We start from the raw sequence: 26,913 nt of genomic DNA on the forward strand, positions 1-26,913 counted from the left end.
CAAGGATCAAAGTTGGAATCCTAGCCTGCACGCAAGGTATAGGGCTCATGTGATGCCATCCATGAGCCCTATAGTGAACAGGATCGTGAAGCTTTTGGCATGTAGTTGTGAACCATCTCATGCAAGACATTCATCACCTTAACTTTGTTAATAGTTTGAAATAATAGGATTTTATATAGCAAATAGGTGAAAAACTCACGGTGTATTGCATGTTAGATCTACATAGGTTGGGGTTAGACTAATTATCCAATTGAGAGCCCCATCCCTTCACATGGCCATTCATGGAGGCTAACTCACTGGAATAGGTTCTGTCACATCACATTAGAACCAATCTATTCCATTCTATCCAAGGTACATTTACGAGTACTTAGATAGTTTTGATTCTGCCAAAACTAGTGAAAGGTATGCTTAGATACTTAAATAGTTTTAATTCTTCCAAAACTGATTAAAGGTATGCTTAGACACAAAGTGAATCAAAAGATAATGAATCAAATGTACATGGCAACATGAATATAAAAGAAATTTAATAGATAAGATAAAGATTAATGATGTAAGTATTTAATTCATGTGTGTGTGTGTGTGTGTGTGTGTGTGTGTGTGTGTGTGTGTGTGTGTGTGTGTGTGTGCCAATGGCTTAAAAAATAGTCAAAAAAATATGCCAATGGTAGAAAAAATTACTTACGAGGAAAGGAGGTGAACTACTCATTTTCACCCTCCTCATTGCACCCTCCTGATCTCTCTTCATTTTCATTATTACAAAGCTCCTTTGGAACTCCTTGCATAAATAGAAAAATAAAAACCACAAGTTATATACTTTACGCGTAAACTAGAGTTTTCCAAATCAAAGAAGCTATGAAGTTTATACTTATATAATTGACAATGTGAGCCCAACTGAGCTTGTGTCCTTTGCACCCCATCTTGTTAAACAATGCATTAGTACCATGAGCCGAAGCATAATCATACTTATCATGATTATAACCTCACCCCGCTACATTCCTCTACATACCTTTTTACAATGGAGATTTAGTATGTATGATGGCAATGCATAAATGTATTAAGAAAGAAAAAGAACAATTCACTTATGAAGTAAAAGCATCCAATTCTTGTGTTGGTGAGATGACATGTTCCCAATCCATTGAGGCATGCACTACCTTATATTGTTGCAAGGTGTCACATAGCTTGGATTTGGCTTTCCTCTAGTCATCTGCATCAAGCATTAGAATATTTCGGAGGTCATTTGGAGGGCCTTTTAGAAGAGAGAGAAAATAGAAGTAGACCAATGAGCAAGCGGGCAACGTAACGTTAAATAGCTATATTCAAATTTTAAAAACTTTAACTTATAATCAAAAAACTATCGTATTCATCTAAAAAGTAACATTATTTTGGAGAACGTGAGTAACAATAGCAATAAACATGCCTTTTCATCTAAAAAGTAGCGCTTTCTTGGAGAATGTGACTGATAGTAATAAAGAGGCTTGACCAAGTACGAAGCATATATTTTCTTTTGACACAAGAGAGGGAGAACTTTGAATGTTCTTTTCATTCCTCGATCTTCTTCTTCTTGTCTTGCTCTTCTCATCGTCGTGTCTTCTTCTTCTCTTTCTGTTTCTTTTTTCCAAAAATAGCTACAACACACCAATGCTTGAAAAAAGTTGTTTCCCAACACACCAATACATTAGATAGCTATTTTGGGCTATAAAAGAGAGAGCCAAAACAATCAAGCCAAAATTATCTTGCAATCAACTATGTGATTACATCAAATAGCCATTTAAATCTATACAAGGGAGAGAAAGAAAAATCAAAGCACTAATATGTGCCAAATGGCTATGATAGTCATTTGGAGCCATACAAGGGAGAGCAAGGAGAATCAAAGCACCAATGTGCTTGAAATGGCTATGATAGCCATTTGGAGCCATACAGGGGAGAGCAAGGAGAATCAAAGCACCAATGCGCTTGAAATGGCTATGATAGCCATTTGGAGCGATATAAGGGAGAGAAAGGAGAATGAAAACACATATGCGCGCTAAATGGCTATGATGTTAAAATGTAATGGGTGCAAAATGTAATGGGGGAAAAACTTCTCGGGAGGTCACCCATCCGAGTACTGTCACCAAACGAGTGCACTTATTAACTACAAGGTTCCACAAATTGATTTAGCCATCCAAACCCTAGAATCTTAAAGTGTTAAGGGCCTCTAGTCTATCTAATTTGAGGTAATCTTACAAGTAGGCACCCCTTTCCAACATCCCCTCTTGGTGCCAACTTGTCCACTTAAGAAAAATGCTGAAATTTGCTAATTTTAGTTATAAATACCGACAATGGATTAGTTTTCGTTCACAAAACTGGTTTGAGCTATAAAAGAGAGAGCAAAAACAATTAAGCCAAAATTATGTTGGGCACGTCTTTTGAAAATTGATTCGTTGGGCACGTCTTTCGAGATCGTACACGTGTGAGGTGATATGCTGGTCGTATGGTTGAGGTTTAACGTTTAGCCGAAAATAGAAACTACTATTTTTTTTTTCAAATCTAGTTTCTAGTGTTAGTGGAGAGAGAGAGAGAGAGAGAGAGCACACGTGCACACACACACACACACACACACACACACACACACACACACACACATACACATATGTGTGTGTGTGTGTGTGTGTATGTGTGTGTGTGTGTGTATGTATATGTTTGTGTGTGTGCATGTACACACACACACACACACACAGAATTCTAGTGCCATTTGGCATGATATTTAGACCTTAACAATGTTGGAACGTAGTATGCGCGCTAAATGGCTATGGACCATTGCTTTGATCTTGTGCTCCTGTAGAGTTACTTTAGAATATTCTTATAGCTCTAAATGGCTATCTTATACACACATACACACACACACACCAACTTATAATGATGTATGTGTGTGTGTGAAAGATAACCATGTGTGTACTAAAATGGCTAAGGGGATAGAGAAGAATACTTTATGCACTCCATAGGGGTGCATGAGTTGCTTTAGAATACTTTATGCACTGCAAATGATGGCACTCTTTCACATAAACACAAAAACACACACATTTTTATGTACTGTAAAAGGTTTTATGTGTGGGTATGTGTGGGTATGTGTGTGTGTGTGTGTGTGTGTGAAAGAGAGAGAGAGAGAGAGAGAGAGAGAGAGAGAGAGAGTAGAGCCTTTTGGCACACATAGGAGATCACAAATTCTACATAACCTCCTTATCGCGCCAAATGGCCATCTAAGTCTTGTCTTGTGTATATGTGCATATATGTATCGGTGAGATGGTGCATGTGTGTGTGTGTGTGTGTGTGTGTGTGTGAGAGAGAGAGAGAGAGAGAGAGAGAGAGAGAGAGAGAGAGAGAACTTTAGTCTATGTGTATCTCACAGAGAGAGAGAGAGAGAGAGAGAGAGAGAGAGAGAGAGAGAGAGATACACATAGACTGAAGTTCTTTCTCTCTCTCTCTCTCTCTCTCTCTCTCTCTCTCTCTCTCTCTCTCTCTAATAGATAGCCATTCGAAGCTATAAGAATATTCTAAAGCAACTCATGCACCCCTATGTGCACCAAATGGCTATCAAGAGAAAAGTGTTTTATTTGTAACATTTACTTCCTTTTTACTCTTCCCTTACATTCCAAAATTTAAGTTTTGAAAGTGATTTATTTCATTCAAAGTTCACATTTGTTTGGATGCATCATGTATACATGTGTGTGTGTGTGTGTGTGTGTGTGTGTGTGTGTGTGTAGAAATGGAAAAAGATATATGAAACTTGGGCTACCCTGTGGCTCTTGGCCCAACTGGGATTTGAACACTAGACCCCTACCTTAAGGAGCTCATGACCTATCCATGTGCATGTGAGGGATATATTGATGCAGCTGGTGGCCATGTTTATTATATTTTTTAACGGCCCCATTCCCTCAGCTGGAGTTTACTAAGCATGCTCGAGTTCAATGTTGCCAATATCAAATACCTGCGTTCTTCTAGTGATGTGTGCCCGTGTTCCATGCCGTTAATTCCACATCTCTCACATCATAAATGCAATGTGGGGTATAGACATGAGGTACAGGGACTTTATGACAAGCTTCCAAATGTTCTTAAATGAAAGAATAGAACTTTGACATCTTGAAATTTAGTTTTTATTTATTTTATACACATTTTCTAGAGAGAGAAATTAGAAATTCGTGAATTTCTTACAAGGCCCTATAAATGACCTCCAAAATGTCCTAATGATACACGTGATTTTTCTTCCCTTCTTTGATCACATCTTACACTTCTAACCTTCAATAACTCATTGTGGCTGCCATGTGCTTGAGCATCCACTTGTTATCTTTTGAACACCTTCAATGACTCATTGTGCTACCATGGGCTTTCAAGATCATCCACTTATTATTGAACTAGCCATCTTTAGAATACACTAAGACCTCTTTATGAAATTTCTCAAGAATGTAGAACTTCTTATCGGTCGGTTGGTCATGCAACTTGGCGAGGATGTCATGGCCAAATTGCATAGGTGATGCATACGTGCTAATGTCCTCAAGATAGCCTCGTCGTCTATGTTGGATATGCTTATCCATCCCTGTGACATCTATATGAGAAGTGAGATGGTGATGGAGAGTGAATTATGATTGGAGTAACAAGAGTTCAAGGTAATGGAGTTCTTTCATGAGCATGGAGTCGTCACATCATCAAATCACATGTCAGATGAAACAAGAGTGGGTGTTGGACTATGATATGGTGGAGTGTGAGTCTCAATATCACCATCACCACTACAACTACCACCACCACCATTACTACCGCCATCTCCACTCTGGTGATCATGAGAGTCCTCTGCCATGAAGTTCCCACATCAATATTTTGAACTACCACCATCTCCACTCTGGTGATCATGAGAGTCCTCTGCCATGAAGTGCCCACATCAATATTTTGGGAGTAGCAAATTGGAGCAATGAGCGAGAGAGCTCCATACATGGATGCTTCCCATTGTTTACAGGAAAGTTTGGATATCATCAGGTGTATATGTTTAAAAATGTGGTGCCAAAGAGCACAAGGAAGAGGTAGGGAGTGACAATGACTAGCGAAGAAAGTGCAAAGCCTATCATGAAGCCACATGAACAAAGGGAATTATCTCACATTGATGTACAAGCCCAAGGGTGTATCTCCTCATATAAAAGGGGGACATTTCAAGGAATACAAGAACAACATCTCAAGTTTTTTATGAGTATAAGTTTCCCTCTTGTAACCTAATTGAACTTGAGTCTAATCTTAATTAGCACACACTCACAATGAGTCTCCTTTATTTCTATTCACCTTAGATTAGCAATGTCATTAGAGTAGATTAGTGTGTGATTAAGATGTGTAGTTAGGAGAGCTCGTTCCATGCTTTTAACATGGTATCCGAGCCTAGGTCCAATTTTCTTAGCTCAGGTTCAGATCATTAGCATTTGATTAGGCTTAGAAGTGATTAGCAATCACTTAGAATTTCTTTAGGTTCCATTTGTCTTCTTTTTCCATGCTCTTTTGACTCACTGTTTCCTTGTGTGGTTGTGTACTGTGATTGGAACTGTCCGGGTTTGAAGCCAAAGCTGTAGTTCTCAAGTGCCCGAATATGGCGTGTTTGTCTATATGTTTTGTTGCCCTCGTGCTACTCTGTTTACTTAATGAGGTAGCCCATGCCGATGGAGCCGAGTAGTGCAACACCACAAAAACAAAGAGATAAGAGATCTCCTTTTCGTTGGTGAAAAAAGAAGAAGAAAAAAAGCCCTCCTTAAGACAGTGTTCACATGTACCCTTTTGTAATTTTATTTTGGACATTTTCAATTGTACTTTTTATTAACATCATGAGCACCATCAAGTGCAACACCAAGTGCTATGCAAAAATTATCATTAGCTTTATCTTCAGCAAGAGCAACAAAAAGACGAACCTCCACAACAAGTTCTTCATCAAAATCAACATTTGCATCATTAACAAAAACTTCACCAAATTCCACCTAATATTTTGTAACCAACTATGAGTTGAAAGTTTTTGTAATCAGTGGCCAAATAAGCACACTAATGTATGTGTGTGTGAAAAAGGAGAGTATAACTTTTGTAAAAACACTGCAACCAAATGAGTATGAAAGTGTGCATGAGCTTAAGCAAAGAATTTAAAAAAACTACCACTACCCTAACCAAAATCATATGTTGTAAAAGCCACCAAATGATTAGGCAAATTGATATGCAAAACACTCGACCACCAAAGAGTAGCCAAAGTAGCACCCTAGGGGAGTGAAAAATCAACTCGACCACCTCTAAAGTAACCTCTGAGAGCTAGAGAGTAACCAAGCCAAAGAGCCTCTAAGTTACCCAACCAAGTTAGAAATGAGAGGGGGTAAAAATATGTTGTAACGGACATCCAATCACCTTGAGTAGTCCAAAGATTTGGTACCAAGGGGGTTGTTGGAGGAATGTGGTGCCAAAGAGCACAAGAAAGAGGTAGGGAGTGAGAACGAGTAGCCAAGAAAGTGAAAATCCTAGCATGAAGCCACATGAGCAAAGGGAATTATCCCACATTGATGTACAAGTCCAAGGGTGTATCTCCTCATATAAAAGGTGGACATTTCAAGCAATGGAATACAAGCACAACATCTCAAGTCTTTTTATGAGTACAAGTTTTCATCTTGTAACCTAATTAAACTTGAGTCTAATCTTAATTAGCACACACTCACAATAAGTCTTCTTCATTTCTATCCATCTTAGATTAGAAATGTAAGTAGAGTAGATTAGTGCGTGATTAGGATATGTAGCTCTAGGAGAGCTTGATCCATGCTTTTAACAGTATAGTTTTGCGGATTGCTCCACCAAGATGTACTAGAATGATCCGATAAATTGCTAGGAGAGTCTACCATAGATCTTTAAAACAGACACACAAACATAAGCGCCTTACACATAGAGGTAAAATAAATCTCTATGAAAAAAGCTTTTCCTTGGGCTTAAAACCTGTGCATAAACCTTTTACATAGAGATTAAAGACTATGCATAAGCTTTATGCATAGAGCCTATATGCACAAGCTTTATACATAGATATTAAAGCATGAGGCTATGCATAGAGCTTAAAGCCTATGTAGAAAGCTTATGTATAGAGCCTACCATATGCATGGACCTTAGCCCTATGTATATAGATTAAGACTATGCATATACAACCTAGCCGTATGCCTAAAGCTTAAGGCTATGCATAAGAGGCTCTATGCATAGACAAAACATACATGTAAGAAATTTTATTTTTTAAAGCCCCAAGGTTAAGGGCATTATACAAAGAGGGAAAAAAAAAGGATAAAAAAAAAGATCACTAATCTTCTTAGCACTGTAGATCTGTGGACAGAGAGAAGTTTGAGAAAGTGGGAAGTGTCTACTTGTAAACCCTAACCACAAGAAAGAAAGAAAAAATCACAAAAACAAAGTGGCTATGCACACCAACTTACTATAGTTCTATAAGGAGAAGGAAAAGATGCTCTCTCCAACCCTAACTTGCGAAAAGGAAAAAATTAGAAGATAAAAAAATAAAAGTTAGGAAAACTACAACAAAAACACAAAAAATAGGTGAAACCCTAATCTTGCTTGCAGATGTGTAGTGTAGATCTGAAGACGAGAGGAGTGGCACGAGGTGAGAGAGAGAGAGAGAGAGAGAGAGAGAGAGAGAGAGAGAGAGAGAGAGAGAGAGAGAGAGAGAGAGAGGTGGGAGCTTTTGTACTTTTTGAAACGAAAGGAAGTCTCAAGACATCATCGGCATGCATATCATTGTCCAGTACCAAACACTCATATTGATGATCATATAAACATTGTCGACAGTTACACTGACCCTAGTTATTATCGAAAATTATACAGATGTACATTTATTTCTCTCCCTATATAAATTGAATGGATGTCTTCATTTTTGACCAACTCAGAGTTGAAATACCTACTTATAGAGGCTCATGTTTTCATATCTTGCATCCTTTCTTGTGATATGATCTCTTGTAAACTTCTTTTTCCTAGTGGAGCTTGTAGAAAATTCCTCTTCTCAGGAAGAAAATGAAAAAGGGAGTGTTGTATGGTTGGAGGAGAGGATCTAATGTCTTTAGACACTATATTAGAAGGCAATGTCAAATCACCATGCAACATGTTGACTCTTGTTTAGCTTCTTTTTCCCAGTGGAGCTTGTAGAAAATTCCTCTTTGAGGAAGAACATGAATAAGGGTGTGTCGTATGGTTGGAGGAGAGGACTTAATGCCTTTTGACACATTATAAGTATACTATTTAGAAGACAACATTAAATCACCATGGAACATGTCGACGATACAGAGAGTCTAATAAGTTCTTATTGCAATACATATTTAATCCTAATTTAGTGAGGTCATTGGGCATATAAATGTTTAAGTAGCTTCTTGTTATATGTATTATTGGTGACGAATACTTTGAATTCCAAAATGTGGTGCTCAAAGATACACACAAGATGCGGAGCCATTCTTTGCAAGAAATTAAGGAAGGATGAAAATCAATCTATCAATGGTACCTTAAGGATTCTTACTCATTGTGTTGTATGAGAAACATGAGACATGGCTTAAATTCAGGAGGAGCCTTGACATATACATCTTAGTCTTGCTGATTGTGTTACACATGAGAAACATAGAGGAGTCATGGCTTAAATTAAGGAGGAGCTCCTCAACACATACATCTTAGTCTTGCAATATATGGTATAAATCTGTTTGGCATGAGTTTCTACATCATAGAGTATATGTCTAGTGGTTTTGGTAAATTCTTACATCCCACCATGGAGGCATTCCCATACATATGATATAGCCAACATAAAGGGAATATTGTTCTAGACCATGCATGAAATTTCCAAGCTTAGGTGAGTGCTCAAGTAAATAATTACACACACACACACACACACACACACACACACACACACACACACACACACACACACACACACACACATGTATATGTATATGTATAGCTTAAGAATGTGTAGGATTTTACTATTTATACCAACTACATTAAATATATAATGTTTTATAGCCAGTATATAAAACATTACAAAACTACTAATCATAGTAACTATAAAATAATATAAGTAGGCCTTGCTAGTGGGTATCATTTGTTGACCTCGCTTAGATGCACACCAATCTCCGACTTTGAGAAAGATAATATATCATGCCACATAAGATACTTTCCTTGCTACTAGTCGGTGTCATGCATGTCCTATTTATGGACCTTGCTTAGATGCACGTCATCTCTCAGAAAGATGCCACGTAAGATACCGTCTAGATGGTCATCCACGACAAGATAGGAACATTGGTTGATTACCACCAAGAATGAAGGCTATTGACTGGTTGGAATCATGGACAGAGAATGGAAGTTTAGTACCATTTGGGATGAACTAGAATCTCTATTTTTAATCTATTCTTGCATTGGAACAATTTGCTAGCTAATTAACCATCTCTTAGATCCTATAAACATATTTAAAAACGTGGGAAACACTATTTGTGAACACTTAATGGTGACAAATACAGTAAGGATGCACGAGATGCTTTGAAAGAAGTTGAGAAGATGGAAGCTTTGCCACAATCAATCGATAACAAAGTAGTCCTATGGCTAGCACCTTAGATTTTATCCAAAGGGAAGAGACAAGAGTGAAGAAGATGAGTTTGCCTTTCGTCCACCAACAACTCACATGCATTGTCTTAAGAGTGCCTTTATAAAAAATAATAAGCTGAGTGGATTAAAGTTGGCACAACTAGCACAAGGTTCTTATACATTGTATCTAGACTTTCTTTTATATTTTTTTCAAGTTTTACTATGCTGAATCATCAGTGATATTTTGTGGATGGTATTACTTTGTTGTTTGTGCTTCTTATTGCAATCAAAGATTGTTTGTGCTTCTTATTGCATAATAATGGAAGACATTAGGAGTTCCATTTATAAGATCATTGGCCAAATAAATCCTCATATGCCTTGACTTTGGTACAATAAAGATGATGAGCGGGTAGTTGGAGAGGTGCCACAAGGAAATGGCATCACTTGGAGGATGAATGAATTTTTATGAGAAAAGATCAACAAGTTCTATATGTTAAATTCTCTAGAAATGGACTAATAGGTACAAAGAAGCATAAGTGGAAAGTAGAAGAATCTTCAATAAAAGATATGGGAATCTTCCATGCTCCTCTGAGCTTGCACGTCTCCCTAGTGATATGTTACTTAGGTGGCTAGAAAGACACTACTCCTCCATGATCAAAAGTTCTTCTTCTCTTCTCTATATGTTCCATGTGAAAGGATGACCATGCACGACCATAATACAATACTACAATATGCATATGAGCAAAACACTATTTTTAATATAAGAAAAACAAGGGAACATTTTTCAAGTGGATTATCATGTGCTTACTTCAACTTACTTTCAAAGGATCAATGAGCGAGAGATGGAGTTTGCGAGAGATGCAGAGCATGTAAGTAAGTGAGAGATGGAGTTTGCAAGAGATACAGAGAATGTAAGTAAGCAAGAGATGGAGTTTGTAAGAGATGCGGTTAACATGTAGGAAAAAGGAGACAATATCCCAAATGATCTAGAGGCAAATCAAAGAGATGATCATGATGCACTTGTTGCGGACGTTGATATGAATGAAAACCAATTGATAGAAGAAGAAGAAGCCTCATCATCATCTAGTGAATCCACTTATACTATCCCCTCTAATCCTTCTATGAATGCAAATGAGTTACCTCTTTTAATCCCACGTTGGAAGATGTAGGAGACATGGAGATAGCATTGTAAATTGACATGCTTAGAGCCATGGACCTTGCACAAGATGAACAATTGTAATTTTGATTTTATGCTTTTATTCCAAAATCACTCTGATCATTTGATAAATTGTAATAACACATGAAAATTAATATAAGGCCATGTTTTTTTCTTTTTAAATTACCGACTCTAATACTAACGCTGATATCGACGTCAATATATTGAAGCAATATTCTGAGGTCCATACCAATGGCTCAACTCCGGAGTATACACCGAAATATGCAACTTTTATCAAAAAATAAAACTATCCCCCTAAAAACATTGATATAAAGCATTGAAATTAAATGAACCTCTTGTAGGTGCTATCATATAGCGTATCTGTGGAGATTTTGTCTTCTAAAGCCACTAAAAATTAGTAATTTAGGATGTTTTAAATACAAGTTTGGCTACAAAGTTTCATAGTTAAAATTTTTGGAGGACCTCATAAAATATCCACTAGATTAAAAATAGCCCTTGTTAAAAACTCGTGGTTTTTGGGTTTTTGTTCTCAACCCACGCACCACCATCTGGCATAGAAAGTGTAGTCTCGACTCTCAAGCTAGTTGCTCGTTTTACAGGTGTGGAAACGGACCCTTCGTGTGAACATGCGTGTCCTAACTCTGCTATCGGACGTCTAGCGTGGCTGGGTTAACCGTTGCGATGTTCATACTGATAGATGTAAAGGTTATTCGTCGTGCCCACGTTGGCGCACGCGCCTTGTCTATCGCTTTTTGACAGGGACGTTAAAGCGTCCAAGAGTACTGTGGCCGTGAATTTTGCACGTGGCAAAAAGAATTGCGTGTACTATGTAAATCTGTGTTTGCGTATAGATTATTACTTGTCAAAGAGCGAAATGAATTTAAATTTTGCAAATCAGCTTTGCAAACCCCTTGCTATCTGAAGCTCTAACATCAAACTAAGAGTAAGTATTAAGCTTAGATCGATCTAGTATTTGAAAGAAAAAATAGCTCTCTTTGTCTCGTTCGATTGGATCGGAAAGGGCAATTACAATTGATCAATGCCTAGGTATCGGAAACATTTCATTCAAATTAGATATCCAGTTTGATTAATTATGAGTTGTGTAATTGGAGGTGCTTAGCAACAGCTGGTTGTTTGGATTTGCTGCAGCTTCTAGTGTAAATTAAATGGACGGGTTAGTAGGAGAATCGCATCATAAATCGGGTCGGAAATCATTCGGAAGTAGGCCCTCCGAGATTAACGCGGGATCAAAGGTGACGCCGGATAATGTTATGTATAGGTCACCTACTAATTACAGCTATAGTTATTACAATGACGGCCGACGAAGTTCCGTCGACGATTATCCTACTTACGGCGGGACTCCGACAAGGAGCGGAGCTTCAACACCAAGCGGAACCCCGATGTCCGACGGCGAGGGGCCACGGAAGTCCGTATCGCTGATCATGAAAGGCCTGAGGTTATCAAGCGGGCGGAAGACTAGCGGCAGACTAAGCGACGCCGACGAGCTGAAGGCTCAAGGCTTCTATGACGAGGTCCGGCGGTCCAACGCCAGTCCGTTAAGGGTTCCGTTCTCTCTTGCCGGACCTATTCAGATCCCTGAGGGTGAATTATACGCCGATGGTAGGAACACTTTCCTTGCAAGACTTGGTGCATGGTTATGTTATTTCATTGAGTAGGTTAATTAAGTTAATGGTGCAAGCGAGCTAGTATATAGATTGCTACCGCATGGCTGAGTTTATCTCAATGATCGGAATGTCGCCGGTCTAGTTTTGTTTGCTTTTATTTCGATACAAATAGGTATCCTTTATCATCTTTTTTAACTGCCTTAAATTCAACCTAAGAATACTTAATGTAATTGTGGTTCAGCTAATTTATTTATCTATTACGATTGAGCTATAATGTAATCCATTTTTCTGTTCGATTAAACGGATCCCTCTCGCAGTATCACCCCCTAAGTACAGTTCTTTGTGTTAAATGCGTATTTATGTAGCGGACGCTGCAAGAGCTGCATATGCAACCTCTGAACAATCGCCAGAAGATGAAGGCTTCAACGAGTGTATTGAAGTGGACGTGGCCAAGCTTGCTCGAGATGAGAATCCTACTGAGGGCATCTATCTTCAGGTAAACTAATATTTAGTTGAGGATTAATTCAATGAGGTGTGGGATTACCTGCATTTTGTTGCTTTGGAGGATTATTTCAATTTGATTATTATGTGCTATCTTGATTGCAGTTCACAGATGTGAGGTACAAGGTGGTGGTACAAGAGGCAGCAAAGTGGAGGGGGAAGGCTGGCGTTGAGAAGGAGATTCTCCACGGCATCACGGGGTCAGTGGGTGCAGGCGAGATGTTGGCGATGATGGGTCCTTCGGGGAGTGGCAAGACCACCCTTCTCAACGTGCTCGGCGGCAGAAGAACAAATCCTCAAATGGTGTCTGGGTCCATCCTCTACAATGGTGTCCCTTACACGAAAAATCTCAAAAGGAGGTATTATTGATCATAAATATCTACATAAAATTACTGCCTTGCAGGCCTTTTAATCGTAGTGATGCTCTTACCTAGTGTTAGAAAAAAAACCTCTTTTAGTGTATTTTGCACTGATTAAAATTCGGAAAAAAACTCTCGTCTTTACAAAAACCGATAAAATTTATAGATTTTTAATTATAAAAACTGATTAATAATAAAATTTTGAATAAATGAAAACCGATTGTACTCCAACTTATCTTTTTTCTCACTGTCTAAAAAAAAGTTTTTCTGTAGCACTACTCCTGCCTTCTTTTGTGTGAATGAGGATGTTCAGGTCCCTAACTCATGTGTTTAATTTCAGATATTGACTTATAATATCAATGTTTCGTCATAAAATTCAACCGTTTATATACATTCGAATCAAAATGTTGTTGTTTGCCCATAAAAAGTCCAATACTTTAGATTTTTCGAATTGAATTGTGCAGAGTCAAGACACATGGCTGTGAATTACGATCATCCATGTGTTAAATTCCAAAAGTTTAGTGTCTTCGATCGTGCAGTCTAATCCTTCGAAAAATCTCCTCATAATTATGATAACTAAATATGCGGTTCCACAAAGGGTTGCATAACCCCAACCTTCTTCATTGTCCAAATCCCCTATATAGCTCTCCACATTTGCCCCCTTCACCCCCCCCCCCCTTTCCAAAATAGAAAATAGAAAAATACCATCAAAATTGACTTATGTGCTCCAGCCTCCAACTGCCCGCTCTGGCTTCCCGCCCGAACTTGCTCTAAGAGCATCACCACATGGAGCACTTTGAAGCTCCAAGAAAAGAGCGAGTTAGCGGGCAAGATACACTGCACAAAACACACACACATGCCCATGCCTATGCCCACACACGCATTAAGGCACATGCATGCCAAAATAAAGTAGAAGTAATCATCTTTCTTCTTGCCTTAGTTGCCATCCATGACCACCTTTATTGGCCAATCTAAATAGGTGTGTGCGCCCCCTCAGAGGGAAGATTAAAACAAGGAGGGAGGGAAAGGGAAGGGAGGTGGGGAGGCGGAGGCTGGGGGAGACAAAAAGGGAGGAAGAGGATCGGTAGTGGTGGTGGAAAAGAAGAAGAACAAAGGGCAAGATTGAGATATTGTAAAATTGGGTAGTTTAAGTGTCATATTTTCTGTTAATTCTGTTAAAGCTGTACCTTACCGATCATTGATTATATCAAACTTTGTTTGTTGTGCAGGATAGCGTTTGTCACTCAAGACGATGTGTTGTTTCCACATCTGACAGTGAAGGAGACATTGTCATTCTCGGCGTTACTGAGGCTACCTAAGAGGCTGACGAAAGCAGAGAAGTTGGAGCGGGCGGAAGTCGTGATAGCACAGCTTGGCCTGCAGAAGTGCAAGGATACCGTGATTGGCAACCAGTTTCTGCGTGGGGTGTCGGGTGGCGAGAGGAAGCGTGTGTGCATCGGCCAAGAGATCCTCACCAATCCTTCTCTCATCTTCTTGGACGAACCTACTTCCGGATTGGATTCCACGACTGCTCTACGTATCATTCGACTTCTCCAAAACATAGCTCACGTAAGTGATCATGAACCCACCGCATTTAAACTAATGAAGTGCAAAAACAATTGGGTTCGCTATATTTTCAGGAGGATGATCAGCTCGTGCCCTTTGGGCTGTTGCACAAGACCAAATCAGGGCAGCGGGGGATCGTGAGACTCGATATAATGAGTCATATGATTCACATAGATGACCCACGTCGTAGTATATGTGGAATAAAAAAACAGGCCGTCAGGCTGGCACCAACTGCGCCGCTCTTGGCAATTGCTGAGAGAGAGAGATGCCATGATACAATATTTTAGAGAGAAAAGTTCTGTTGGGGAGAGAGGGCTTAAGCCGTAAGCACTATTTTACGGATTAATATTACACTTAATTAAAAACGATTATAATTAGTAGTTTTAATACAGATTGCTTAGAGATTTACTGTTGATTCCTTAATTTATTTTAGTATTAGATTAGTTAGAGACTTACTGTTGATTCCTTAATTTATTTGTTTTAAATTAGTTAGAGACTTACTGATTGCGTAGAGACTTGCTGTTGATTTGTTTTAGTATTAGATTAATTATATGAATTATGTATTATTTTTGTTAGAACGTAGTATTATATATTAACATATATAATTGGTAATATAATATATATATATATATATATATATAGAGAGAGAGAGAGAGAGAGAGAGAGAGAGAGAGAGAGAGCAAAAGCATTTGACCCGTCGAAATTAAGGGTCTAATATTATTTATTCCTTTACTGCATTTTACCATACATGAGGCAGAGGGGATTTTTTTTTTTCAAGGAATGAATGTGATCGTTAAGCTTGGATGTTTGAATCTTCAGCAAGGGCGAGCAGTGATGGCCACCATCCACCAGCCTTCTAGTAGAGCTTTCCACATGTTCGACAAGTTGATCTTGCTTTCAGACGGGCACTCTACTTACTTCGGGAAAGCAAGGGGTGCCATGACCTACTTTGACTCCATAGGATTTGCTCCCCTCATTCCCATGAATCCAGCTGACTTCTTGCTGGACCTTTGCAGTGGTAACACCAGCGACATGTCCACGCCCCCCACTCTCCGCCAATCCCATCACATGAAAAAGCAACAAGTCAAGAAGGGAGACCTCACTTCCGTTCAAGCTACGCCATCAACTCTCTTTGCAAAGGATGTGAAAAAGGTGATCATCACAACAGTCTGCACTCAAAATTGATTGAAAACAAGCATGTTTATACATTACTAACCATTCCATTTCAGAGTAACATTTTCCTTTCTTTGTCTTTTGTCCTCCACAATGTGCCCATCAGTATCTAGTTGATTGTTGCGAGCATCAAATCTCTTCCTTGGATAGAACAAAGTCTTTACAAAATAGAAAAATGCAAGAAGATCTTAAAGCTGCTGTCTCTGAGAAACGTCAATGGGGAACTTCATGGTGGGAGCAGTTCCTCATTCTCTTTGTTCGAGGATTCAAGGAGAGACGACATGACTACTTGAGTTGGACGAGGGTTATTCAGGTGGTGCTATCATCTTTGCTATCCGGGTGTCTATGGTGGAAATCCAAGCATACTACTCCAAAAGAGTTACAAGATCAGGTATATATTGACATGAATTATGACACAGCTTCAAGGCCTCACTTGCAAATATTATTTCAAGAAACATATTAAACATACCAACCGAACACGTTGCATACTTTTTTTTAATATATACGAGTGGCCCAAACCCGCCTACCACCAATCAATTATTGAATGGTCTAAACGGTTGTTCACATGTGTTAGTGTCTATGACACATGCACATATACATAGGACATGGGTCTAGCCTACTCTTAAAAGGGGAAATGTATGAATATAATTATTTTTCCATTTTCATCACATCATGTTATGTAAACACAATTGTCATATAAACATCATGTTATTTTTATCACATCATGTTATATAAACACAATTGTTTTTCCCTTTTCATCACACCAAACTCTCTCCATCATCAGACTTTGTTTATGTCGTAGTATGCATGCATATATATATATATATATATATATATATATATATATATATATGCATTTTGTGTGTGTGTGCTTATATATATGAGAAACTCATTCAATGTGCAAATGACTTGATGGTGACTACTAATTGTGAGCCCCAATGCATGTAGGCTTGTGGAAAAGAACAGTTCCTTTTAAAAAGTTTAAAAATGTGAAACTCTTATATATATATATATATTTATATATATCACTTATTTGTAACCTACCATGTGGTAAGTAAAGGAAAGTCCCACTTGGCAAGAGGAGGAGAGCCCTTCACATAATGGAGAAAGGAAAATTATTATATATATGAGACTCAATCAATGAGCAAATGAGTCATTAAAATAATTTTACTTTTCCCATTATGTGAAGGGCTCTCATATATATATATATATATATGAGACTCAATCAATGAGCAAATGACTCATTAAAATAATTTTTCTTTCTCCATTATGTGAAGGGCTCTCCTCCTCTTGCCAGGTGGGACTCTCCTTTACTTGCCACATGGTAGGTTACAAATAAGTGATATATAGAAGTCAAATAGCTAATAAATGACTTGTCTCATGTAGCTTTAAAAATTATATGTATATCCAACTTAGCTAACTTAGAAAATGGTTTCTTATTCACTCATATAATTTTAAAAAACTATATATATATTTTTTCCAAGAGTAATACATTAATTGAATTCAAATACTATCACTTTCCTCCCTAGGAAGTGGAGTTTTTAGAACCAACACCTCCTCCTTGGAGGCATGCGCGCTACCCCTTGGTTATTGGGAGGGGGGTCTCCCTATATGCTATAACGCACTCAGCATCGTTTTTTAAAATTATTATTTTTGGAATATTCATGTATTACATGGTGGTGGAGAAAACCTTAGAAGGCTAAAATATTAGGACAGAGTGTAATAAGCGGCGAGAGTAGGATCCAATGCATGCATGGCGGTAATATACGTTACTCCCTCCTCGTTGGTGTTCGTTTGCACGGCTATGGTGATCATGGCACCTTTGTCTGCACGGCTATGGCTGGCTAGGTAATCTGTGGCCACTTTTCCTTTTCGTTTCTACTCATTGCATGCTTTCTATTGTTGCTCTTGTTGCTCTTCTTAAGGTTCATGGTTCTCTTGTTGCTCTTCTTAGGGTTCTGCCGTAGGTTTTATGGGTGGCTAGGGTTTGCCGCCTATCCTAGTAAGGTTGATGTATTCGATGTTGGTCTGCGTAATATTCGATATTAGTTTTGTATAGTCGTTATGATAGGGAGTAGGCTATTGCATGGCCTTGTTCTATTGGTTCGGCTTCGTTTGCACAGCTATGGAATATATGGAGTGGTTTGATTGTTTTGGCAAGTAATTTAGTGCTCCTCCTCCTTTCCGAGTCTGCTTGTTTGCACGCCTTAATGTCTTGTTGGTCTTGTTAGGGTTGTGTTGCTGGTCTTGTTAGGGTTATGTCACCTGTTCTGATTAACATGGCGGTGGGTTATCATGCGTATGCATGGCAGTGGGTTATCATGGGTGTGCATGAGTGCTTCAACTAGTTAGAAATGGCTTTGATTATATAAAGGGGTTGTCTGTAGATCTGTCTGTGTTTGTTCTGTGGTCTAGTAATATGGGTGTGTTTGTTCATGGGTGTTAGTATTTTTGTTTTATAAAGGGTTTGTGTGTCTGGGTATTTCTGTCTGCTTTGGGTCGAAGGGTTCACGGTTCCGAAACGCCCTCTGTTTGTGGACTTGACAAATATCAGTCATCCAAGGTCAGTATGTCGATTTGTGGGGGCATCTTCTCTTGCTCTTGCTCCTGCTCCTGCTCCTGCTCCTGCTCCTGCTTCCGCTCCCGTGTCTGTGCATTCTTCTCATGTTCAAACTTCTAGGGCAGCACACCTAGTCTTGCTATTGTTATACCTATTACAGGGCTTAACCGTGGTTCTGGTGTCCAAAGTTGTAGAGTATCTGATGCTTCTACTGTGCCCCTTATAGAAAATCATGGTGCTGTGCTTCTAGTCCCTCTAAACCAAAGGATAAGGCTGATGCTCCTTTCCCAAGGATAATAACACTACCAGAGGGAGCTTTTGCAGTGATATAATTTAATATAAATGTTGTTAATTCATTAATGTTTATGTATGCTTTTTGTAGTAGGTGTTAAAAGTGTTGTAAGCCTTTTTTCTAAGGTTTGTAAAACATTAATGTGAGTTTAAACGTAAAGTAAAACCTTAAGTTTTGTTTAATTAATTAATCCCCCGAATGGAAAAAAAGTGAATAGGTGAGTATGGAGAAAATATTAGTAGTGCAGTAGTATGTTGAATACGTTTAAAACCTTAGTAGTACGTTGAATATGTTTACAAACTTACAACCCATTGACAGGGGCCGATTGAGGATGCTAATTAAAATAAAAAATGGGTATGCAGGCGGGTTTGATATTCTTCATTGGAGTGTTTTGGGGGTACTTCCCTCTCTTCACTGCTATCTTCACATTTCCAATGGAGAGACCAATTTTGGCCAAAGAGCGCGCCACAGACATGTATCGCCTTAGTGCCTACTTTATGGCTCGTACATTAAGCGACTTGCCCATTGAGCTAGGGCTGGCCGTGACATTCATAGTCATCCTCTATTTCATGGCCAACCTTCGCCATTCTCTTGCCGCTTTCTTTTATACAATACTCGCCGTGTGCCTTGACGTCGTCACTTCCCAGGTAACATGCATGCTTAGTTGGTATTCCATAATTGTTCATTTTATTTATCTAATTATTGGCTTTATGTGTTTCTCTAAAACGTAGGCTTGTTTTTTATTTGCTTCTAATCTTGAATCTGTCTTGGGCTATTAATTTGAGATAGCTATAAGATAGCCATTCTCAAGAGGTTTCAGCATACAAGTTCATGACCTCTACCCAACTCCCTCCTGATAATTAGGATGGATTTACATGTTTTTTATCTCATATTATTCGTGCTTATCTTGCCTCGTTGATCACAACCTGTTTTGTGAGCTTAATAAGCCTCTCATATTTCATATTGACCTATATACAAGGCGAAAGATGCACATCCTTGCGTAGTGTACATGTAACAGCTTTTCGATTCCCATCAATGTGAGGTTCTTATCCATATATGCCTCAAACCTCACGATGTAAGGAGCAGACATGATCATGCTTACACCACTCATGCCCATGATGTTGCTGTTTTCACAAGGAAAAACATCTGATCCAAAGTTGGTGTGATCGGGCTCCATATTCGGATGCATAAATCGGCCTATTTGTTGCACCTAATTAGGCATGAATGAAGCCAACTAAATTTTCGTTCTTACTTTTTTTTTACACAGGGAGTGGGGTTCTTCATTGGGGCAGCGATGATGGACGTGCAGAAAGCAACCACCTTTGCATCGGTTTTCGTCCTGGCCTTCATGTTGGCCGGTGGCTTCTTTGTACAAGTAAGTTTTTGGCTTCTCTCTCTTTTTCCTTTTGCTGGCGCTTCTACGCGGGCTCAAACGCAACTGGTGTAGTAATTAGAGCTGGAGTCTGATCCATATTTGCTTTCTACATACTTTCTGCAGCACATACCCCCTTTCATTGGTTGGATTAAGTACATCTCCTTCCAAGCCCACACGTACAAAATCCTCATGCAAGTGCAAGACGGCAGTGCGAATAACAATTGGAGTGGCGGTTATGAGAAGTCCGTGCTGGCTATGCTGGCTATGGTTTTTGGGTATCGGATTTTGGCTTACATTGCGCTTCGTCGAATGAAGGTATCTGCCTAGCAGTACCAACCACCGCTTTGATGACCACACAAACAAGGACAGTGTTGAGCTTCTTACTGGTGACTACTACTACTGTTGAGGTCGACATTCCACATCCACAAAAAGGCCCAAGCGGGAACAGAAGCAGGATTTGCAGCGTAATCTCCCCATGGACAACGCCTCTCTCACCCTAAAGGAAACCCCTTTTCAACGAATCGATAAAATCCATGCCGTCAACAAACTATTCCTCCACCCACTTTCAGATGACGCATGGCATGGATCATCACATCCCATCGTCATCTTCATGATAACCAAAAACTGCCATCAGTATGATTGCCATGTTGTAGATTGTTCACATCTAGTCATTACTTTCATTAATAATTTTAATTCTAATGATATCTCAAGTCGTTACTTTCATTAATAATTTTAATTCTAATGATATCTCAAGTCATTGAAAAAAAATCAACCAATCAAAACAAGGACAACCCTTGAATCTATCCAGTTTTGTTTACAAACTCTTTACTATATGAGTATACTTTATAACTAGAATATATGAAAAATCATTTCTCAATAAGGGTTACTTTATATCTCAAGTGGTTTTTCTTAATTCTAGCTAGTATAAACACACTAGCGAAAGAAGGAAGGAAAGCTCTAGATGACTTGCTATTGTGGAGTTGGAAACACAAGACATTGTTTACATGGGTAAGGTCACCATGGAAGCTTGCATGAGCAAGACTTGATTGATATTGAGTAAAAATGATAAAAGTGATTATTTACAACTTGGCCTTATAATTGACTTATATATATACCTTTGGTCCCTTTTCATACCTATTAATACCTTGGTCTCTACCTTGGGCTATGTCCAAGTTCATAGTCCATTAGCACTTTATTACAAACTATCGACACCCATAGGTTTCGTCCTTGAAATCATATAATATTTAGGTTTTCATATGGGTGGATATCCATATAAAAGTACTCAAATCTTTGTCCATCAAGTAGTTTTGAGAGATTGATGGAGGAAGCTTTTACTAGCAACTCTTCTCTCTTGAAAATATGGACATTCTCTCTCTAGTCTCTCCACCTCTACCTCTAGTCCAATCCACCATTATCTCTTTTACAATCTCCACCACCATCTCTCAACCCAGTCTACGTTCTCTCCTTTAGTCCAATTTAGCTCATTTCTCTCTCTATTTTTCAAACTCCCATCCTTTTTTCTCTTTGTTCATCTCTCACTCTCTTTTTTCTCACTCATTGTCCTTAAATCTCTCTCTCTCTCTCTCTCTCTCTCTCTCTCTCTCTCTCTCTCAACCTCTTGCCTTTCTCTTTCATTCTCTCTTTTTCTTCCTATGCATCATCTTTTCTCTCTTCTCTCTTTCTCTCTCTATGCATAATCTCTCCTCTCTTTATGCATAAACTCTCTTCTCCTTTTCTTTCTCTCCATCTCTTTATATATAATCTCTTCTCTCTTCTTGGATGAAAGCTGTTGCTATATATATATATAGGTAGTGATGTGTGTGAACACACTTATGACCGTCGGGGTACTTTTTTCTTTTTTAGGAGGTTTTTTCTCCCGGCTTGTATATACGCCCATCTTTCTAGGGCTAACTTATCTTTTGTACATTGACACAATCTAATACACCTTGTGTTGTGTGCATTCTTGCTGCTTCTTCTCCAAGCTTTGTGTGCTTTCCTGCAACCCTAATTCTAACAATTGGTATCAGAGCAGGCATCGACTCCCAGGGCTACGCCGCCAGCACCCTCCGACTCACGTTCTCTGATTGAGGTGAGCTTTCACGAGCGCTTGCAGGTCCCTATACTTTGCAAATATACCCGTAGGGCTTTGCGTTCTCAGAATTTGCATCTGAGGTCGTTTCGGGCTCCGTTTTTGCATTTCAAGTTTTGCACAGGTGTTTTCGTCATTTTTTGCAGAAATTTTGACAGTGCAATTTTCTGCAAAACAAGCATACGTACTCTATTGTGGACCATGCTACATAGCACGAGTTGTTTTCTGTTCAGTCTTTGCTTCATTACAGGTAGCTTTTGCATCAGTTTCAGTCAGTGGATGGCCATGGCTGATAACAACAATGATGTATTTCGCATGTTATCTGCTGATGTGACAAATTGGATGGAGACAGCAACTACCCACTTTGGGCATACATGATGCAGCATGTTTTGGTTACAAAAGAAGTATGGAACATTGTGCAGGGTATGGATGTACGTCCAGGTTCTGTGGATGTAGAATCTGTTGAGGATGTTGCAGGTTCTAGCAGCTCTACTGTTGCTGCTGTTTTACCCACTGCTGAACAAGCTCGTTGGGATGGTAAAGATGCGCAGGCTCATGCCTTGATTGCACTTTCTGTCAAACATAACATCACCCCACATATTCGTTAAGCTAAAACAGCAAAACAGGCTTGGGATATTCTAGCTGGTTTGTATGCAGATCGTAACGAGGTAAAAATCGCTTACCTGCGTAAAGAGCTAGAATTGAAGATTATGCAAGAAGATGATGACATAAATATTTTTCTTGTTGAGATTAAAGATCTCAAAGAACAGTTGATTTCTGCAGGTGAGATTATTCCTGATCATTCTCTTGTGCAGACTGTTCTTGATGCTTTACCTGAGATATATCAGACTTTTGCTTCCACGTGGAGAATTCTTAATGAGGATAGACCTGATGCTGTCAAGTATAATACTTTAGTCAAAAAACTCTTGCAAGAAGCGCAGTCCAGGCAAAACAGGGCCAGGCAGCGTGCAGTTGATCAAGCATTTATTGCTGCCCAGGAGGAGAGAAGAAGTGGTAAGGCAGCCCCTTCTACTATTTCTTCTCCTATTAGTAGGTCTGCAACTTCTTCTCCTTCCACAGGTAACAACAATAAGTCTGAGAAGGCTCTTGATAAAGCCAAGAAAAAGACCAGGTGCAACTATTGTAAGGCAAATGATCATGTCATTAAGAATTACCCTAAGCTAAAGACTAAAGAGGCAAAGAAGAAAGAGTCAAATGCAGCAATAATAGCGGATGCTTCTACAAATGCAGATTCTGCAAATGTTGTGCGAATACAAAATGGGCGTTTAGCGTGTATTGCCAGTATGACCCATCTATACATGATGCATGTTTGGCAGTTTCTGTTGACTCTAATGTATGGTATTTTGACAGTGGTGCTACAAAGCACATTACCTCACATCGTGATATGTTCACTTGTCTTGAGACTGTCTCTAATGGGAATACGGTCACATGTGCCAATAATGCTTCTTACCCAGTGAAGGGCGTTGGTAAAATTATGCTTACTGCTGTAAATGGCAGCGCTTTCATACTTTCAGATGCTTTGTATGTGCCAGGGATAAGGAAGAATCTATTGTCTGTCTCTGCGCTTGCTAGACTTGGATTTGTAGTCAAATTTGTGGATGACAGATATACTGTTCATGATTTAACTTCTGGTGATACAATCATTGCATCTGGCACCTTGTTTTGTGGGCTGTATAGGCTCAATTCTTATGAGACAAGTATGTGGAAGATTCAGCAAATGCAGTTTCTGATGAAAAGGCAGTTTCAGATGCAAAACTATGACATGCTCGTTTTGGTCATCTGAACTTTGCTAGTTTGCTGCGTTTGCAGAAATTTGATATGGTTGCTTCATTGCCCCCTCTTGAGGCACGAAACATGTTTGTGAAGACTGTATTTTGGGCAAAATGCAGTGTTCTGCGTTTCCAAAGGATGGTTCTGTGCGGGCCACTCGCAAATTGCAACTTGTACATAGTGATGTATGTGGGCCTATGCAAACTCCGTCATTTGGTAAACACTTGTACTTCATGACTTTCATTGATGATTACTCAAGGCATGCATGGGTATATCCACTGAAGGCAAAGTCCGAAGTGTTTTTGTGCTTCAAATAGTTTTTTCTTATGGTTGAAAATGTATCCAATTGTACTGTGGGCACCCTCCGTTCTGATCGAGGGGGGGAGTACATGTCTAAAGAGTTTGATGCATTTCTGGCTAGCCGTGGGATAAAATACCAATGTACAGTGCCGTATACCCCTCAGCAAAATGGTGTTGCTGAGAGAAAAAACAGGTCACTTATGGAGATGGCACGATGTATGGTCAAGAGCCAAGCTTTGCCACATGCATTTTGGCTTGAGGCTGTCATGTGTGCTGCATATGTACTCAACAGGTGTCCCACTAAGACCTTGCAGTTTATTACTCCATACGAAGCTTGGCATGGCAAGAAGCCTTCTATTGGTTACTTGCGTGTCTTTGGTTGCTTGGCCTATGCTTTAGTGCCTATGCAACAACGCAGAAAATTGGATGATAAAGTTGTCAAATGCATTTTTGTTGGTTACAGTGCTGAGAGCAAGGGTTACAGATTGTATCATCCGCAGTCAAAGCATATCTTGATTAGTCGAGATGTTTTTATGAAAGATGCTGTGCAGCCTTTGTTATCATGTACTAAAGAGACAGGTGTGAGCTCACGGGATGTATTTGATACATTGTTGCCTCTGTTTACAGGTGGGAATTCAAATGTAAGTCTTAATGAGGCAAATATTCAGCCTTACAGGGTCTTACAGGGTCACCGATTGTGATTGAGCCTCATAATGCCAAACCTAAAACAGCAACCAAGATACAAAGCCTAGAGGAGTACCGCTTTCCCTTTCAAGAGGAAGACATACTCTCTATAGAAGAGTCATTTGAAACAGACTATACGAACTATAGGCTTGAGGAAGCACGCGAAGAATTCGATAATTCCCTTACAAGATTAAAAACAGTCTCTCAAAATCTCATTGTTGGGAGAAATGCTCTTCTCTCATAAAGCTGGCATTATATCAACACTTGCATCTTTAATGGCTCAACCTAAGTTATACAAGGACATAACAAACTACATAAAATAGGACTGTCAAGATTCGCAAGTTTCCAAAAAGCCCTCATTAAGAATTATCAGAGGGCCAACTGTGCCATTGTACGCATTGGGTACTTTTGAAAAAGCTGAGACCCAAACAGAGGATGAAAGTGAATGGGAATATGAAATAGACACAAGATTTGAAGCTTAAAAAGTAACTAAAACACCCATGATTCCTTTGGAAGATTCTATCATGGTATGGTTGGATTTCCCTACAAGCATGATGTTCAAACGCGCATTGAGATTAGCCCTCGAGTAAGTCACCTTCCACACCAAACTCCACCAAGATTCCCACAATCACGATATCTTAATAGTATCAAAATGTGGGTGGAGAAGCAGCTACTTGTAGCTCAAGGCTATTATGAAGGTGCCAATCAAATTTGGGTGCCTCGACAGACAAAAACTCTTCCTCAATGAAGCACTCAAAAGCCAAGGAAGAAGAGTACTCCACAACACCGTCCACAAGAGCCTATGCGAGTTCCTCAAAGAACTCCACCAATATAACAAGTGTGGGTACAAAAAACATTGCTGTAAGCACAAGGGTACTACCAAAGAAATACCAAACCTTGAGTCCCCAAGTGCATCACAAAGTCCCCTAAGCTTCCACAAAGAAGAAAGCCTCAACACCAAGCACATCGACAACCAAATTACAGTGTTCATCAAAGATGGGTGCCTGTGCATGTACTTCAACAACAAGGATACTATGTTGGGAATTCCATCATATGGTTGCCAAAATCGAACAATGTGAAGAAAAACTCACCACCAACTTCAATCCCACCAACTTCAACTTCACCTAAATTTCGATAAAAATTGGAGGCCCAAGCAACAGCAAGCAAATCAGTCAACCACTCTTATGCATTCAGCACCAACACAAGAGCTTGTCTCTTTTCAAGCAAACAATCAGCAGTTTTTCCTACTGCCTTGATATCATTTCAGCAACAAATTCAAGATCAAATACGGAGACTTAAGAGCACATCATGAGCGACAAGAAGCTGTTGTTTGCACATCATGACCTAGATGGAAAAAAAAGAGGGTCAAAATCTATAAATTCATAGAATTCCATCTCACGGAATTACAATTGAAGGAGTTCCATCTCACGGCTTAAGAACTTGCACTTTCACGATTTAAGCCTTATCACTCACGGATTAAGCCATATCACACAATAGCCACTATATATTTGTTAAGCTTATTGCTTACTATTATTTTAGCTAAATTAATTACTATTATCTATATTAACCTCGCAAGTCGACGTAATTCTTTCAATCCTCACACCAACAAGTGGCTACTTCAACACAAAGCAGTGTTCAATAAGAGTCTATATGACTCAATTCTTGTACTTCATGAAAATCAGCTTGTAAGAGCACTTAAATATACATAAAAATATGAAAAATACATGGACAAAAGAAGACAGGATTAGGTCCTACTCAACAAACATTACTCAACAAACATTGACAAGAATCCTGCCACACAAAGGGACATCATCACAAGCTAATTACTTCAAA

General features: G+C 39.1%; 1 protein-coding gene across 2 annotated transcripts; it reads left to right on the forward strand.

Annotated features, from left to right (window-relative positions):
- The first annotated feature begins 11,602 nt into the window (after positions 1-11,602).
- On the forward strand, positions 11,603-20,827 carry LOC147633726 (ABC transporter G family member 22-like). Of its 2 annotated transcripts, XM_086804742.1 has the most exons (10): positions 11,603-11,812; positions 11,915-12,385; positions 12,756-12,886; positions 12,997-13,250; positions 14,480-14,819; positions 15,636-15,968; positions 16,096-16,380; positions 19,204-19,488; positions 20,109-20,216; positions 20,340-20,827. In XM_086804742.1, the coding sequence occupies exons 2-10, from the start codon at positions 11,932-11,934 to the stop codon at positions 20,541-20,543; spliced, it is 2,394 nt and encodes a 797-aa protein (XP_086660868.1). In that variant the 5' UTR covers positions 11,603-11,812; positions 11,915-11,931; the 3' UTR covers positions 20,544-20,827. The 2 variants fall into 2 exon arrangements, with proteins under 2 accessions (XP_086660868.1, XP_086660869.1); XM_086804743.1 differs by lacking the exons at positions 11,603-11,812; positions 11,915-12,385 and having other exon boundaries at positions 12,603-12,886.
- The last annotated feature ends 6,086 nt before the right edge of the window (positions 20,828-26,913 follow it).

This window comes from Cibotium barometz, chromosome 11 (genome assembly GCF_041138505.1).
Source record: "Cibotium barometz isolate CiBa-2024 chromosome 11, ASM4113850v1, whole genome shotgun sequence".
Classification (NCBI taxonomy): Eukaryota; Viridiplantae; Streptophyta; class Polypodiopsida; order Cyatheales; family Cibotiaceae; genus Cibotium; species Cibotium barometz.

Excerpts from the sequence above, each read along its gene's own strand:
- LOC147633726 (XM_086804742.1), top strand. The coding sequence starts at position 11,932 with ATGGACGGGTTAGTAGGAGAATCGCATCATAAATCGGGTCGGAAATCA. Across the intron at positions 16,381-19,203 it reads CAAAAGAGTTACAAGATCAG|GCGGGTTTGATATTCTTCAT; the intron begins GTATATATTGAC and ends ATGGGTATGCAG. Across the intron at positions 20,217-20,339 it reads CCGGTGGCTTCTTTGTACAA|CACATACCCCCTTTCATTGG; the intron begins GTAAGTTTTTGG and ends TACTTTCTGCAG.